Source organism: Alosa alosa, chromosome 1, assembly GCF_017589495.1.
Source record: "Alosa alosa isolate M-15738 ecotype Scorff River chromosome 1, AALO_Geno_1.1, whole genome shotgun sequence".
In the NCBI taxonomy this organism is placed as follows: Eukaryota; Metazoa; Chordata; class Actinopteri; order Clupeiformes; family Clupeidae; genus Alosa; species Alosa alosa.
Genome location: NC_063189.1, coordinates 15,225,463 through 15,242,985, shown reverse-complemented (window position 1 = coordinate 15,242,985; position 17,523 = coordinate 15,225,463). Strand labels below are relative to the sequence as shown.

Sequence of the window (17,523 nt, the reverse complement as noted above, 5' to 3'; positions counted from 1 at the left end):
GGATTGAAAAAAACTAATAAAAAAATGAAATTTTCAAGCAATATTTAATTTCAAATTAAACACCTACTTTATTCAAATCACTAAGAGCTACACAAATCATATATAATATTAATCATTTTAATATACATTCTCTTGGCACAAAACCTTACAAATTTACAAAACAGCTTTGAGCATAGATGCATCAAAACAAAGAAGGTGATAAACTCTGATAAATGTTTAGATAGGTAGAAATTGTCAACAGCAAGAAAATTAGTTATTTTCAGAAGTCATGCACAACAGATACCAATATACTGGTAATGTCAGGTTTGTCTGGTGTACCGCTTAGCCTACTTTATGTCAATTCTTTCTCTTTTTTTTATATTTTTATATCCTGATCAAATTACATTAAGCAATTGATATGGTTGCTTCACAAATCCTCCCAAAGAGTGCCACTGAGGGAGCAAACAAAAAGCAACGTGTGCTTTGGCATTGCTTGATTGTCAGCTCATAATACTGTTTTCAATCAATGCACGTTTAGACATCTTTTCTGTAGCTCCGTTACCACCTGCTGATCAGATGGCATCAGCCCTGGTCCAATGCCAGAGGGGCATCTGATTGAGAGCAGTCCTAGAGTCTGTTGTTCTCAGTCTGGATTGACAGGACTCACAGTGTTTCCCACATAATTGAATTCTATTTGTGGTGGTAGGTTTGCAGAATTAACCTGAATGCAACAGTTTTTAAATTAGTGCAGTGTGGTTATGATTCTAACCAGACTTAAGCACACTTTAGTACAACCAGGAAAATCATTGTGTGGTGGTCAATGTTGATATTGTGGTGGGCCGCCACAAATAAGTCAATGTATGGGAAACACTGACTCAGTATTAATGATCACACTTCATATTACATCACTCCTGTTATGGGTAAATACAATGTACACAGAACTGCAATTACACATTGTTACAATGTACTTCCTGCATTAAAAGCTTAGTATTGTATAGTATTCTTTCAGCTACTCAGTAAAGTCAGATAATGTAGTAAGTACACAATTGTATCAATTTGGAATTACAACACCTGGTTACATGACACTTACAACCACAATGCTGCAGCAGGAGATGTATAATGCTAAACTCTCTCCAGACAATTAATACTTCACAAATAATTGTGATGTTTAATTATCCTCAAGGGTGCATTGCAACCAAACCCAACGTTTACCAATTGAGGTCCACAGCTGACTGTCAGTTTAGGGGAGCTCTATTGGTGTGCAAGAATCACTCTATGTTGATATCAGTCTATGTTGCTGTGGAAAAACCACTTAATATAGTCGCCAGTAAATTGAACCTCAAACCCATGCTGTAGGCTAAGTGGCTCAGGCCCATGCTGTAGGCTAACTTCAGTGGTAGGTGCTGAGATTACCCGAGTCTTTGCTATCCTCCTATGTGGAGCGGAAACTGAGGTGAGCAGATAGCGCCCTCTATTGTCCTTTTAGCGCACATCACTGAGCACTTCCCACAATCCACAGCTATTGCAGCAGTAGTCCTGTCCATACTTGTGCCATACTCAGCCAAACTACAGGCCATTTCGAAAATACACTGCCAGAGGGAGACAATGAAAGCCTCAGAATTTCAATAGGAGATATGCAGTCATATCTGTGAATGGAATTTCATATGTAGTATCTATGCGCTCCCCTGAACTACAGGTTAGGAAACTCATTTTAAGCTTTTGGCAGAAGTGCTTGTCTGATTAGATGTAAGCCAGTAGACAGATACACAGGCAGGCAGAGATATGCTACACTTCCAGTTAGACCTCGCTTCACAATCCCCCCTCCCCTCATCCAATCACTCTTACACTCTTTTGGACAAGTGAAAACTCTGAGGACAACATCCACAGAGAAAACCTGAAGTGTACCACCATACACTTCCACACTTTGCATTTAGTGAAGAGTACATTTGTACTATTGCTCTTCCAGGCACTTAGGAGGGGTCCAGGAAAGAGCTGGACTACATTTTAGTCAAAGAGAAGACTAGTGCAACACACTGAAGTCACACAAAGGCCTAGCATGTATGTGTGATTATTTGTGTGCTTATGAATGCATTGCTGTCTATAAAGACACATTGAGACACACACAGAGATTAACATTATTACACACAGGCAAGGACATAAACCAATAAACATGTACACACATTCACAGACCAAAAAGAGTGGCAGTGTTTTCTGTACAGAGAGTGTTGGTCTGGAGTTGTCAGCAGCTATGTAGTCCTCTGTAGAACACATGCACTCTCTCTCTCTCTCACTCACCCTCTATTCCTAACACACACACACACACACACACACACACACACACACACACAGACACACACATAAATCTCCTTCCTTCAGCAACCCCACACCTGCTGCAAGTACTCAAGCTATGTGCCTGCTTGCAATGATCCAGTAAGGCCGAGATCTAAACATAGGCCATCTGCACATTATTCAGCCAGCCCGCTACAGCAGAGCTGAAAGGTTTCTTAAACAAATTTGCATGTATGCAACTTGCCCCCCTCAAAACACACACACAGCCACACACTCCCACAAACACAAATCACTCTCACACACACACACACACACACACACACACACACGCACACACACACACACACACACACACACACACACACACACGCTTGTGTGCGCATCCACATTCTACAGCATCAATTCACCATACTGCAAAATTCAGTATTTAATGCATATGTTAGCTATACATTTGTGAGACAGTATGGTAAATCTGTCTCTGTTTAAATGGAAACATTGTACTATGGTTTACCATCTTTCCCTTTGGTAATTATTTAGACAAAAACAAAACAAAAACACTAAATCAAACAAAGAACTATATCATCCTCACCACCTCACCATTGCTTTGAAAGGATACAAGAACCTTAACACACCAAAACTGGTGTGTGTGCAAATAACATGTGTATGTGTGTATGCCCGTGTGTGTGCGCATGTAAGTGACTAAGAAGACTAATGTGTGTGCGTGTGTCAACTCATTCCCAAAGGCTTATCCACAGTTCCCACCAGAAGGCAAACCCCCCCAAAACAAGACATGACTGAACTAGAATGCTTGAGAATGCCAAGACCTGGGAGAAGGGAGCTGATGTGCAGAGTGAGTTCAGTGTGCTGTGTGGGAGATGGGCTGGGGGGCTTATGGGTAATGGTCAGACGTGAAGAGGGCGGTGCTAGTGTGTGGATGGACACATGGCGTGACATGGAGGTGCCAGTATTGCACTTGGTGGACAGGACTGCACTGCACACGGTCTGCTGAGGAGAACTGCTGTGCAGGCAGACATACATTCACTTACAGCCTAGCTAGCTAGCCTAGCTTCACATATACACACACACACACACACACACACACACACACACACTGTTCCTGGCCATAGACAAAGCAAGGACGTAGAACATACTAACTGCAATTCACTGTCACATCCAGTCACACAAGCAACTGGACACACACTAACTGGTCAGTGACCTCCACTGAGCATGGACTGACCCGTGTGTGTGTGTGTGTGTGTGTGTGTGTGCGTGCGTGTGCACGGTCACTGGCGGTCAGGCAGCGCTGGGATCAGCTCGGCAGCCCGGCCTCTCGCGCAGCGTTGGCGCTAAAACACAGCTCTCCATGTCCCTGAGCTGCTTCCTCTCTCGCCCACTCCTCTTCTCTCTCTCCTCTCCTCCTCTCCGCTTGTCCGTCCCGCTCTCTCTCCCTTCTCCTCACTACCGCGGCGCGTAGCCCAGCTTGCGCAGCAGGATCTGCGTGAGGTCAAAGGTGGTGAAGCTGATCCCCACGGCGATGGGCCCTTTGACCCAGTTCATGCTCAGGCCTTTGTAGAGGCCGCGCACCAGGCCCTCCTCCAGCACGATCTCGCGCATGGTGCCCAGGATGGTGCCGTACGTGTGGCCGGTCACGCCCGCCGTCTGCATGCGCCGGCGCACCACGTCCAGCGGGTACGACGCCGACTGACCGATCAGGCCGGCGCACGCCCCGAACACCAGCCGCTCGTACGAGTAAGGCTGAGTACGACCCGTGCGCTCTAGGGAACAGAAAAGAGGAAAGCAAGAGAAAGAGAGAAGAAGAGGGAGGGGAAAAGGACATTAGCCACAGAGATAGATAGATAGACAGGTAGATAGATAGATAGATAGATAGATAGATAGATAGATAGATAGATAGATACGTTATTGATCCCCAAGGGGAAATTCAAGGTCTCAAGAGTGGAGCTTTAGGAAACCTAAATGGAGAATTTTTGAGAGGTTCAGTGGAAAGGACACCATTTGCATGGACTGGTCATTATACACCTTGAACCACCTTTGGACCTTCATGCAACTTAAAGGAAAATTCCGGTATTTAGCACTTTGAGTCCCTTTTCTGGTTTGTTCTGGATGAACTAGAATGGTGGACACCGAAATTTTGATGATTGGTCCTGTCTCGACTTTTCTGACTCGTTTTGAATCACCTTTGACTACTTCCGAGTGGCTGCCTACAGGCATGCACAAACATGTCCTTAAAACAACCCTTAACGTTCGTTTTCAAAACTGTGCAACTCACCGGGTGGTTAGTGGTGTTTGTTGATGTTCCAAAACAAGTAGCGTAGCGAAATACAGTTTCTGTCGTGTTTTATTTGGCATTTTGTAAAATCCTATTGCTTTCTGTTGGAAGACTTATTGCACGTTGATATTACTGCGCCACTGGAAACTAGCAAATAAGATGGCAGGAAATCATACATTGCGCCGATATATTTGATTTTAATAATCAATGAACACCACTAACCACTCGGTGAGTTGCACAGTTTGAAAACGAACGTTAAGGGTTGTTTTCAAGACATGTTTGTGCATGTCTGTAGGCAGCCACTCTGAAACAGTAAAGGCGATTCAAAACGAGTCAGCAAAGTCGAGACAGGACCAATTTCTGTGTCCACTACTTTAGTTCATCCAAAACAAACCAGAAAAGGGACTCAAAGTGCTAAATACCAGAATGTTCCTTTAAAAAGTTCAGTGCATTCCTAAACACACACACTCATTCAGACACACAGGGTACAAGTTGGTGAATCACCTCCGTGATGCTTCTTAAGGGTCTCGTAGGTGAAGAAGCTGAGCCCAGCGTAGGGCACCACACCCAGTATGGTGGGGGAGAAGCCCCGGTACAGAGTCTTCAGGCCCTCCTCACGAGAGATACGCACAAACACGTGCATGATGTTGCTATACCTGTGGAGGACACAGATGCGCACACACACACAGACACACACACACACACACACACACACACAATGACTTACCTATGGGGATAAGATAAGGGTAGGGGTCATTTTAAAGTCCATCTCTAGAGACAGTCTGTCACAATCTTGGGTATGATGGCATTTTCTCATGACTGCTTTCAATTAGTGTATGCTAGCAGCACCCTGTGTTCACTGCTCAGTAGCCACAGTGTGCACTGCTATTCCAATAATGAGACTCAAATGCTTTACTGACCACTCGGACACAGAGCCCTGTTATCTCACTGTGGGGGAGTATGTGCATGGGTTATACTGCGTACTTGAGGTAGCACTAAATAGTAAAGAACATCCTAGTGTGAACGTGTCAACAAAGAAATCATGAGTCTTCCAGAAACGTACAGTATGTGGCATGCACATCCATAACAGGGCTTGTACACTATGAAGGGCTTGTCAAACATTTGGCACCCACTGCCCACGGGCACACTCACATCTCTTTGGGTGTGACGGCCATTCTGGCTCGCACCATGTCCAGCGGGTACGTGAGCGACACGGCCGTGGTGCCCGCCAGGGAGCCTGCCAACAGCCGTGGCACGGGGGGCAGGGTCCTGAGAAGACAACAAGCACGATGAAGAGAACAACATGTAATGGACGTGGCAGTGAACAAAACCCATTCAGCAATGTGTCCTTTCACAGCATCAGGGCTGGCCAAAGGCTAACGCTAACGCGGTCTCTTTTTTTTACTTTTCAAGGTGTGTCTCTTAAGAATTGCCATGAAAAAAAACTTACTGTGTACGCTTTAAGAGGCTTAAGTCATATTTCTGGCATCAACTGTGGTCCGTCATGCTTCAGGTAGGACAGAGAAAGAGCTACTCAGCAAGAACTACTAAGAATTTACAAATCACAGAATGTAACATATCTTGGTCTTACATTGCAGTCAGTGCATTTGTGGTCAATTATATATCACCATATAGCTTTCACCTCTCAAAAGCCACAGAAGGTGTGGCGCTAAGTGAGGGTAAAGAAATCAGTAGCAACTGCCGTTTCCATATACAGAGCTTTAAAAAAAACACTCCCATTACAGCCGATAGGCAAGGTTTTCCTCGCTCCTGTAACAACAAACACTCTGGTGGCAAACTAAAAAAATATCTTTTAACTTTAACAAGCTTTTAAGAACTGGGCTTACAGGAGTGCATCAAAGCCACGTGTCTTTGAGTTCAAGGACATATGACATGCACATGCACTACAGTGTGCCTTGGACTCTTTGGTATGACTTGCACTTGGTTGGTATGACTTGCACTGTTTTATTCACTAAGCTTTACTTGTGGAGCTTTATTGCCCTATAGTTACTAAACTGCAATTCATGAGATAGCATTTGATATGGCCATCATCCCATTCTGCTCTGATCGGACACACTGCAGGGTGTTAAAGTGTCCCGTGACACTACTGTGTTCATTGTGTAGGATCATTTAGTGCTTCTTGGCATACTCACTGACTTTTTAATCTTCACTGAGGAAAATAAAGTCCTTTGTCCTACATAGTGCCGAATGCATTGGATTGTGTTGCATCACATTTTAACATAATATTATTATTATTATTATTATTATTATTATTATTCTGTAACAGATTTTTTCTTGAAATTCTGAAAGTCTTGAAATGTATATTCAACTCAAAGTACAACAGAGATATGCAGCTCTGATGCTTGCAGCGTTATTGCGTTCCATATTGTGGAGCACTCTGTTGATCTGTTATATTACCCTTAATTAGCTGCTTTCTCCTTCTGTGGAAAATGTCTTGCATCATACTACGTGGGTCGAGGTGACACTCACTTGCCCTGGCATTGGTAGTAACCACCCAGCAGCCTCTTGTACTGTTCGTGGGCACAGAACTGGATGGCAGCATAGGGGATGACACGGACCATGGTGGCAGAGTTGCCCCGCCACAAGCTAAGGAAGCCATCCTTCAGGTAGGTGCGGTAGATGAGCAAGTAGGCCTCCTGAGGACACACACAAAAACATTCACATACATACAGTATAAAGAGATATTTAAAAACAGAGGCAAATATACAGTCGTTATTATTCAGTCATTTCCGGTACAAGCATACCCATGAAAATAGACACACAACCCACTCAAGAAACAGTTTCTTCATTCAGAGCCTGATGCCAACCAATATCAGCTGCCAGGTCAAGTCGGGGCTTTGATCATGCCTATCCGCTCACATCTAAATGTGTCTCTCTCAACTCACCTTGGCAGAAAATCTTGCTGAAGACACTGCAAAAACAAAACCAGAGAGAGTAAAACTTTGGGCTGTAATTGTGTTACATTTCAAAACGGTCACAAAAATGTCAAAATGGTTACAACTTCTTTATCATGAAAGAGCTTGTATGTGTGTGAGTGAGTGTGTCTCATTGCCTTGGAAGATGATCTTGGTTCTGTCTAAAGGGGCCACAGATGTTTTGGCCACAGCACCAGCAAGGGCTCCAGACAGCAGGGAGTTCACCATGGAGCGACCCTGTTTAAAACCCTAAACACACAGAGAAAGGAAGAACCACATGAAGACCACAGAAGAACAGAATCACACACATAACACTCATAGGACACCTGCACCAGGTTAAAAACATGTCTAAAACACCATAAGGGAAAGACTGCTAATTAGTTTTTGGGGTATTCTAAAACCTTCTTAGAGAGCTAAGGAATGGAACTACTGCCAAAACAAGGTCACTGATTGTCAAATAGTGTTGGGTTTAGATGGATCAACCATGGCCCTCATTTGTTAAGCAGCTTTCATACATACAGTACTAGCCCACAGGAGAAACAGACCTGTAAATACACAGGAATGACCATGGCCTCATTTACGGTGACCACAACTAGCCTTAATCCAAAAAACCCACAACAGTCCACAACAACGCTGCATAGGGCTCTCTCTGAGCAGTGAAAAGCCATAGCCTACTTGAACAATCACAGATTCTGTGTTTCTCTCAATGAACACCTCTGATTGTGCAAATAAAGACATGAGAATCAGCATCCGGCAGGGTAAGAATGTCACATCTCAAACACAAACATACACTCCAAATACAAAGTAAACCTACTCGTAGGCCTATCAAAGAAAGTTGTGCCCGGTCATCTGCATTAAGTTATTACGTGTTATCTCCACTGGATGATATGTGTGCAGTAGAAGATTATAAAGCTTGGCTTACATAAGACAGGTGGTACACAGGAGGACATCTCCTGTGTGTGTGTGTGTGTGTGTGTGTGTGTGTGTGGTAGGTGTAAGGTGGCTTGATCTGAGCAACCAAGTGAAAACCATTTCAGAGACTCTGCGCCACAGCAGACAGCCAGAGCAGGAGACATGCTCACTGCACAGAGTGGCTGCTCCACTTCAGTTCACTCCCTCAGTGGCTACACCTCTCCTCCTCCTCCTGGTATGAGGAGCATACCGCTGGTCCACTTCAGTTCACTCCCTCAGTGGCTACACCTCCTCCTCCTCCTCCTCCTGGTATGAGGAGCATACCGCTGCTCCACTTCAGTTCACTCCCTCAGTGGCTACACCTCTCCTCCTCTTCCTCCTGGTATGAGGAGCATACCGCTGCTCCACTTCAGTTCACTCCCTCAGTGGCTACACCTCTCCTCCTCCTCCTCCTCCTCAGCACTGAAACACCCTCAGAATAAATACGCACACAAACACTAGAAGAGAAACCAAGCCAACCCACAGTGCAACTAGAGAGAAAGAGAGACTGAAGGTGGAGCGAAGCATCTGGGTTCAAATGGAGAAGAGCCTGACGTTTTTTACACAAGTTATAAAGCCAGGAAATAAAAAATAAAATGTGACCGTGTGTGAAAAGCAGCAGAATAACAGCCAGCAGAAGAGTCTGACACCAAACAGCGTCACCAAGAGAGTGTGAATCACTCCAACACTTTCCAGGGCGTGCATGCACACAAACAGGTGACGTTCAACGTGATGGGAGCCGTTCCTCTGAATTTGAGTTATTATAAGCGCCAGGGACTCTGTCAGCACAAGGGCTTCAGGAAATTAAGGGATCATCAAGAGTCCAACCTCCACTAGGCCAAACTAGCATACTCCCTATACAGCCACAGGAAAGAGGTCAGAGAAACTCTGCTGGATGACAATGAGATTATTACATAAAACCCTGATTTATCATGTGACTGTGAATATTTGTAACTTCTTCTTCTGTGCCTGGAACCTAACATACTGTACAACTGTTCTATACAAAAAAATGTCTATGATGTTTGTCGATAAAGGTCATAAATGTATCGTTAAGTGAAAGATGTCAACTACGCCTTTGTTGGGAGGAGTGGCTTTTAAGAATCCTGAACAGCAACAACAGTCATTCTTAGGACATTCTCAGATGGGCTGGTTGTGATAGGCTATCACATGACTGTTGATTGCAATCTACTGTTTGTTCACACAATGGAGGCTCTGGGTGTATTATACAGACATCACTCAGGTTACACTGAAGAATGGGGCATGCTGGGCTGATGGTGAAACAGTGGGATTGATGAGGGCATCCACAAAAAGGGCTTTTGCACATTTGCCCAAAGCTCTTGATTACATCCCTTACCTGCACTAACTGACTACTACTTTTACTCACTGACTGCAGTTAAATGATCAGGGATCAGCTCTTAGCTCAATGCTTCAGACGAGTCAACCAGTTGGTACTTGGCACAGATCAAAAATGGTTCCCACAAAGCTAAGTACACATAATGAGAGGAAATCTGATACCACGGAAACTCTCACCACGGAACATTGCCACAGAAAAATGCATCAAGAAAAAGCAGGCCATTCTTCCTCTGACAAATGATCGAATGAAAACCAGTCGTGCACAGTCATGCATTTTTATGTGTTGACCTGTTAACCTCAAGCTGATGGCTTCTGTCAAAGAGAATGTCAGCTTAGACTTTAGATAAAAAAATAAAATAAAAAAAACACCCAAAGCAGAGAAACTGCATAATTACTTTTGCTATAAACTGAGTTGCTATTTATTCATCCCACCAACAGTGGACGTGTCTTGAGGCGGAAAAGTCTTACCTCTGATTGGCTGCTGCTGGAGGAGGGAAGGGGCAGCACCTCGCTCTGTCTCAGTGCCGCCTGGCGTTCCTGCACCCCATTCCCCATGCCCCCGCTCCGCCGCTCATGCACACCCACACTCAGGGTGGCACGCGGGCACGCGGCTCAGGGTGGCACGCGGGCACGCGGCTCAGGGTGGACACACGACTGGCGCTGCACAGAGGAAAGCATACAAGAAAACAAACAGATCAGATCAGGATGATGAACACAAAGCACACATTCAAAAAGCACAATACTAACTATTTCCTCATGGGTTTGGTTCAACCCGGCACTTAGTCATTTTAAAGACCACAGGAAAAGTGGGCTTGGCCAGCACAGTAAACAGCAATATCAAAAGACTAAGGTAGATCCCAAAGAACAGGTAGCCTATGTTAACATCTTGTCAGTTGCCAGTCAAGCAGTCAAGTCAAGCATGCCAGATTCACCTCATGTGAGGGTTTCAGGTCAACATGACACAATTCAATGGGACCACAATTCTGAAATATTTGCAGTTGTTTGACATCATAGACACCCTGTAGGAACTTTCCTCAAGCATTATGCAAATTCAATCAAGCATTGCCTCATATATCCTCATGCTGTGTGCCTCTGAGAACATGGGCATCAACATGGGAAGTGAAGTAGCTATTTATAGGGGAGAGGGGAACAAGCAAGATAGCAGCAGTCCTCGCCTCTGGTCATCCTTGGGACAGGGTCATTTTCCGTATGAAAGGAATCAGATCTTGGTAAAGCAGACCCACTTCTGGGAATGCAGAGTGGATGGACCAATGTACGCCTGGGATGCCACATGGGTGGTGCTGATGTCACCAAAACACCAATGTACGCCTGGAATGCCACATGTACGGTGTACATTTTAGGACATCCTCAGCTGTCAGACATCAGATGAAAAGGCATCAGGTCTCCGCTGCGCGTCGGGGTCCGGTTCGCCCTGTCGGGACTTATTTTCCCAATAATGACCGGCGTTCTATACATTATCCCGCTTATTACACGGCTACTTGCCAAAACAAAATAATAAACTCCGCTCTAGAATCTTTGGTTCACGTTATGGTTTTTCAGATGGATTTGTTTGTAGTATCCATGGCAACTGGAGGACTAAGGGACCGTTCGTTATTTATAAACAGGGTCACCGGAGGAAAATAGGGGAGGGTCATATCTTTTTTTCTTTGTTGAGGGGAGGGTCACCTAACTTTTTTTTGTCTAGGAGGGGGGGTCACCCATCTTTTGTATTAATGAAAACAGCAAAAAATCAAAGTGGCTTGTTTGATTGTTGATTTCTGTCGCCATATAACGTTCTCTTTCGTTCCTTAGCTCTGTCAACATTGAACAATGAAAATAAGGGAGATTTTCCGGGTTTCTCACGCAAAATACGGAAAATGTCAACATCCGTCCCCATTAACTTTGGAAGGGTTGGAGCAACAAAGTAGCCTACTTTATTCACGCCTAACAGCCTATATCCATTTGGTCAACTTTATCCAGCCCTAAATAAGCTAAATTTAACTTTGGTTTACTTGTAGTTTACCGTGTAGCCTAGCCTAACTTTAAACAGTGTGCATGCTTATAAAGCCATTCAAGTCATTTGAGAAGGAAGGAGTGTAGCAAGCTCCCAAATTGACACTCGTCTGAGAAATTGAGTTTTGGATAATGTTCAGCTTCGGCAACTTTACAATGACTGAGGAAGCCTAGAGACGAGTCCATAGCAACAAGTTCATGTGCTGAATTTGTTATTACCCAGTGTGCTTTGTTGAATGGTCTCAATGTTTTATTGTTTTATTTCATGTGAATACTTACTAGAGGAGTAACTTATTTCAAGTAGGCTAATGCAGTTGCAGGAAGTGTGCATTTAGTTTCCATGCTTATTGTGTTTCCACAACAATGTTAGTGAGTAAATCTACTGAAATGGCCACCATCTTGGTGAAGTGTGATGTGTAAGATCAAAAAGCAGAGGGTGAGTTTAGAACGACAGCTTAAGTTGATGTGTTTTCATAGCGCTCTATAGTGTGGGTGGAAGGTATCGACAATTGGCTGGGGAGGGGCATGTCTTTTTTGAAAAGGCTGCTGGAGGGTCGTTGATAATTTTCTTGCAGGCAGGGGAGGGTCATGCAACTTTTGATTGAAGCACTCAAAATCCCTCCGGTGACCCCGTTTATAAATAACGAACGGTCCCTAAACGTGGGTTTATTTTAGCCTACACGAGTGAACTAGCTTTCAGAAAACAACTATTTCGTAGCCTATTCGATCACAAATGAGTTTGCTTGTTGTACCAGTTAACAGAAATAGCTGTTTTCCTGAAACCTGACTCTGATAATTTTTCATCTGATAACTTTTCGTCTGACTCCGCTTCTTCTGACAGCGGTTTTCCTGAGACCTGACTCTGATAACTTTTCATCTGATAACTTTTCGTCTGATTCCGCTTCTTCTGACAGTGGTTTTCCTGAGACCTGACTCCTTTTTATCTGATGTCTGAAACCTGAATCTGATAACTTTTTTATCTGAGACCTTTTAGTCTGACTCCGCTTTTCCTGAGACCTGACTCCTTTTCATCTGATGTCTGAAACCTGACTGATAACTTTTTATCTGAGAACTTTTCGTCTGACTCCGCTTTTCCTGAGACCTGACTCCTTTTCATCTGATGTCTGAGACATGACTGTGTAATTCCGTAAACTTGACAGCGGTTTTCCTGAGACCTGATGCCTTTTCATCTGATGTCTGACACCTGAGTCTGACAGCTGAGGATGTCCTAAAATGTACACCGTACACATGGGTGGTGCTGATGTCACCAAAACACCAATGTACGCCTGAAGTGCCACATGGGTGGTGCTGATGTCACCAAAATTCAGGCACTGAGTCAAGGTTCAGGTAATGGAACAGTTCCATCTTAGCTAGTTTTTCAGAATTACACCGTGATCTGACAGCACGCACACCCTCACACACACACACACACACACACACACACACACACACACACACACACACACACTCTCCGTCTAACCTCAACTAGCTTTCCTAGAACCTTGAATAATAGAATAAATTCTTCACTGCTGGGCCATACTGCCAATTAATAACCCTGGTTTGACTATTGCTATCCTATTCTGACAAAGTTTCACCTTTAATCCTGCGCAAGTAATTTGAGCTGGGACTGTTGGAGACCAATCTGAAAAACAACGGGGATGTTTCTACTGATCAGATGGGAATAGCCAGCTGTCTTGGGTCACTAGTTTGGAAATCCTTTGGCGTCACCCGACTCCCTGCACTGAACCAGTCACTTCTACACCACGCTCATACTCAGAATCAAATGACAGGACAGCAAAAATCTCAAAAGATACCCTTCAGGGAAAGCCTGATAAACTCCTCAAAATTCTAAAACATTAACCACTAGACTAGACTTCTGCTTTGCTACTTGCATTGCGTTTCATCTTTTTCCAAAGAGATAAACCACTGTACGCCAATGAGTTGCCTATTCTAAGTGCCTCTACAGTAGAAATGAGTGACCCTTGCTCCACTCCCCTGCCCTACATGTGCTGGCTATATAAGTCACAGTGGAAGACCGCCGCTCTGTGATGCACACTGTCAACAAACAAACACTTATGGAGTGCTGCCCTTTAAGTGAAAGGTATTTAAGTCACAGTAGGTGAACTAAACAGATTTCAGTGATTATGATTAAATGAGTAAATATATCCTTTAATTACACTTCTCTAAGTGTGTTTGTGTCTGCAGTGTCCCCCACGGAACTGACAACTGACACTTTGCTGCAACACAAACAATTATATGTTTTCACCTCTATTCACACACAATGAGGCATTATTTTCAGTTGTGATTGAGCTGTATATTTGGAGAATCTACAACAGGTCTGCACAATGAATTTTGAAAGGCAACTGCGACTATTGTACGTCTGCCCCATTTCTGATACCGTGGGGGAATAAAATTAAACCGTGGGGGGCTGCCACTACCAAATAAACATAGAGGAAACACTGGTCTGTGCGTGTTGTACACTGATTTGGCTCTAAACCCCCAAATGAACTGATCTGTACTTCAGACAGGAAGTCAGTGAGGGTGTGTTCGGGAGGGAACCAAATCAAAGCACACAGGTGTGCCATGGGTTACAACAACAGGTGGTGTAACCATGCAAGACTCACTAACTCAAAGACGCAGACCCCAGATCAGCAGGCTAGTTAGTGCGGTTAATTGTTAACGGACAGGGAATGCTCTGAGAGGTGTCCTTAGCAGACATGTGGAGCAGAGGAGAGATGAGAGCCAGGGTGTCTGGGCACTAGGGGTGGGCGATATATATCGTCTGCGATAATATCGTGATTGTTGTTTTAACAATGTAATGCAAATTGACATGATCGAGTATTTAAATTACTAATGGGGAAAAACACTCGAAATCACGCATTGAAGACTCATACATTCCCAGGATGTATGCGGGAGAAGCCCCTGGCTGCAGCAGAGCAAGTGTCACGTGATCACTAGTGGGTCCCATGCACACCTAATGTTTATTTTGTGCAGTGAGAGTAGCCTACTTGGGATTTTATGCGGCCAGTTCTGTTTAAGTAGCATTGATGAGAGGTATTATATGGAGAGAAAACATTAGCCTTTGAGTCAGTTGTAAACAAAGAACTATTCTCATGTAACTCTTTTGTAAATGGACTGAAGTTCGCTCTAAAAATCTACGTTTACCGATTATGCTAACCGTTAGCATCTCTATGGGATTTCTCATATACATTAGCCATAAGCTAACGCATTAGTTTCTATTCTGTAACTTGGAATGCTAGCCTACATGATTGCTCTTAAACAAAACATAGAAGGAAATAACTGAGATGTACTCTGTTGGTCTGCTTAGTTTTACAGTGAATCCTATGTAAAGGTTTGAAAGGAACTTCAGCTTCAGACTTTCTCTTGGGAAACTGGCCTATTCATCTTCTCTAATGTAGCTGAGACCATGTCATTGCCACACACACAAGTGGGGGCAGAATTGGAAATGTGTCAGAGTGACAATGCATTGGTTGATTTGGTTAAAAAGTCACAGGTTAGGTTATTGGTTATTATTGTAATGATGCTATTCATAAATAATGAGCTGTAAAGTAACTCAGACTTTAACAAAAACTATTTTTTAAAGGATATCGACTAATTATCGTTATCGTCAAAATCACAAAAAATATCGAGATATTATTTTTTGTCCATATCGCCCATCCCTACTGGGCACTGAGCAAACACAGGAGGGCCGTGGTGGCAGCATGCGTAGTCAGGCAACTGAGGTTGGCATCCTTATGGGCTGTGCCAAAACAGGCTGTGGAAAATCCATGCAAACAGCTCGACCCCTTTTGCCCCTTGTCTCTTTTCAAGTCCCTCTCTCCTCCCTCTCTCCTTCAGCCTCTGAGGTCCGTTATGCTGCCACAGTCCTCTCCCTGCATAATCCCCGTTTTGTCTTAAGATCCTATTCTGTTTAATGTTACTTTCTCTGCATCCTGACAACACCCTCCCTCTCATCCCTCATTTGCACCAAACCACCTTCGTTGATCTTGTTCCATTTTTTAGCTTTTCCACTCCTGATAGATTTTACTCTCTCCATTGACCTCTAACCGTCTCATTCCCAGTGGAGCCCAAACAATCATCAAATGTGACAGTCCTTGTCATTAGTTTCAGAAGTCATTTCTGTCCTGGAAAAGTTTCTCTACACACCATCACCCTTCATTATATAGATCATACAAGATTATATAGCCTAGATGCAGTTGGTTCACCAGCTACACAGGTCCTATTATCTACACACTTCCCAAGTCCTTTATGACACATTCCTTTACCACTGTTCAATTGCAAGACAAAAAACCTTAATAAGGCTCAACAATCAAGGCTGTATGGTGTTTATTGAGCTACAGCTTAAACCCAACTGTTATTTGCTCATGTAGAAGAAATGGTTATATTTTACACAGAACCGGTAAAATATGCCACCTCATGTTTCGTAACGTTTCACCGGCCAGTCAAAAGTCCAGGTAACGTCAAACTGTAGCCTACTAACCCGACCCTGGGTATGTATTGACAACACATACCAACTGTCCAAAATCGAAGATAAGCAAAAGGCGTTAAATAATGCATGTACATATGTCTCTCTCTCTATCACTGCAAAGCACAGTTAACATTTGACGTTAAAGTGAAACTGTCGGCTTTCGGCTTCAACGTTGTCAGGTTGGTGTTGGCTTACTGCGTTAGCTAGACACTACAGCCTTCACTGAGTTATTAAAAGCTTGCTAACGTTGACATTAGCTTGCATAATCTAGTAACGTTGGCGTTAATTTAGCCTGTGGAGAACCTTAACTTACCTCACCAGGAATGTGATGGCACCTGTGGATCCCTTTGAAGTTTTGCTTCTATGTCCTTCCTGAATTTAGATCAAAACGTAGTGCAATCCTATCAGTTAACGTTATAATGAAGGGTGCTCCAACTGAGTTAATGTTACTCTACGACAACTACGATGGCTAGCAGGTTAGCAAGCTAGCTACCAGTTAGCCAGATGGCTATCTAACGACTCCTGAGTTAGGCTTCACTATGCAAAGTTTCGTTTAATATCCTAGTAGGAAAAAAGTCGTATGGCGGTCTATTGCCAACTTTTCTCGATTCACGGGGGGCTGTCAACCACAGTTTTCCCCTTCTATTGCTCCAACTGTGACTTTGAGGGGCTGACACCCTTCCATGCTGTTTAGTATCTGCTGTGACACACACAAGACGAAAGCAAAGCAAGCAAGCTTTGCAAGGGCGAGTTTGGTGGGGTTGTGGGAAATGTAGTTAATGGAAGGCATCGCGGGATAGGTGCATTTGAGGGGCGTGAGGAGGACGGAGCGGGACGGGAGCCTCTATCTCAGCCATGATCATCCATTATAAACTGGAGGCATGCAGCCACAGAGTGTAGGCTACTCTTTACATTCTATAGTTTTAGTTTTAACTTACAACGTACTGTAATAAACGCATTTACACGCCGACAACTACAGATAATAGACTATAATCAATTTTTACCGATGGCAATGAGGACTATTGCAGTTCGATTCTTAAAAAAATCTGACTTAATCGAATTTACTCGGTGAGTTTTTATATAATACTACTACCAGAGATGGTTGAAGCGGTGAATTATATTTGTCGCAACTGCCACTTTTGCTCATTCTTTGCTCAGTGGCGACAACTGCCATCGGTCAGTAGGCTATAGCACTCAAAGAGCTGGCTAACAAGACATCCATTTTT

The 17,523-nt window shown here is 43.8% G+C and overlaps 1 protein-coding gene across 2 annotated transcripts; it reads right to left on the bottom strand.

Moving 5' to 3' along the window:
• Positions 1-30: 30 nt before the first annotated feature.
• On the bottom strand, positions 31-17,001 carry slc25a42 (solute carrier family 25 member 42). 2 transcript variants are annotated; one of them, XM_048254196.1, is made up of 8 exons: positions 16,611-17,001; positions 10,264-10,455; positions 7,629-7,740; positions 7,462-7,487; positions 7,046-7,212; positions 5,708-5,824; positions 5,060-5,211; positions 31-4,043 (listed from the first exon to the last, which is right to left on the bottom strand). In XM_048254196.1, exons 2-8 carry the CDS (start codon positions 10,348-10,350, stop codon positions 3,727-3,729), a joined length of 978 nt encoding a protein of 325 aa, XP_048110153.1. In that variant the 5' UTR covers positions 10,351-10,455; positions 16,611-17,001; the 3' UTR covers positions 31-3,726. The 2 variants fall into 2 exon arrangements, with proteins under 2 accessions (XP_048110153.1, XP_048110162.1); XM_048254205.1 differs by having other exon boundaries at positions 16,616-17,001.
• Positions 17,002-17,523: the final 522 nt, after the last annotated feature.

Coding starts and splice junctions, on each gene's coding strand:
- slc25a42 (XM_048254196.1), bottom strand. CDS start 10,350: ATGGGGAATGGGGTGCAGGAACGCCAGGCGGCACTGAGACAGAGCGAG. Junction 7,741..10,263: donor CCAGCAGCAGCCAATCAGAG/GTAAGACTTTTC, acceptor CTGTGTGTTTAG/GGTTTTAAACAGGGTCGCTC. Junction 7,488..7,628: donor AACCAAGATCATCTTCCAAG/GCAATGAGACAC, acceptor TTGTTTTTGCAG/TGTCTTCAGCAAGATTTTCT.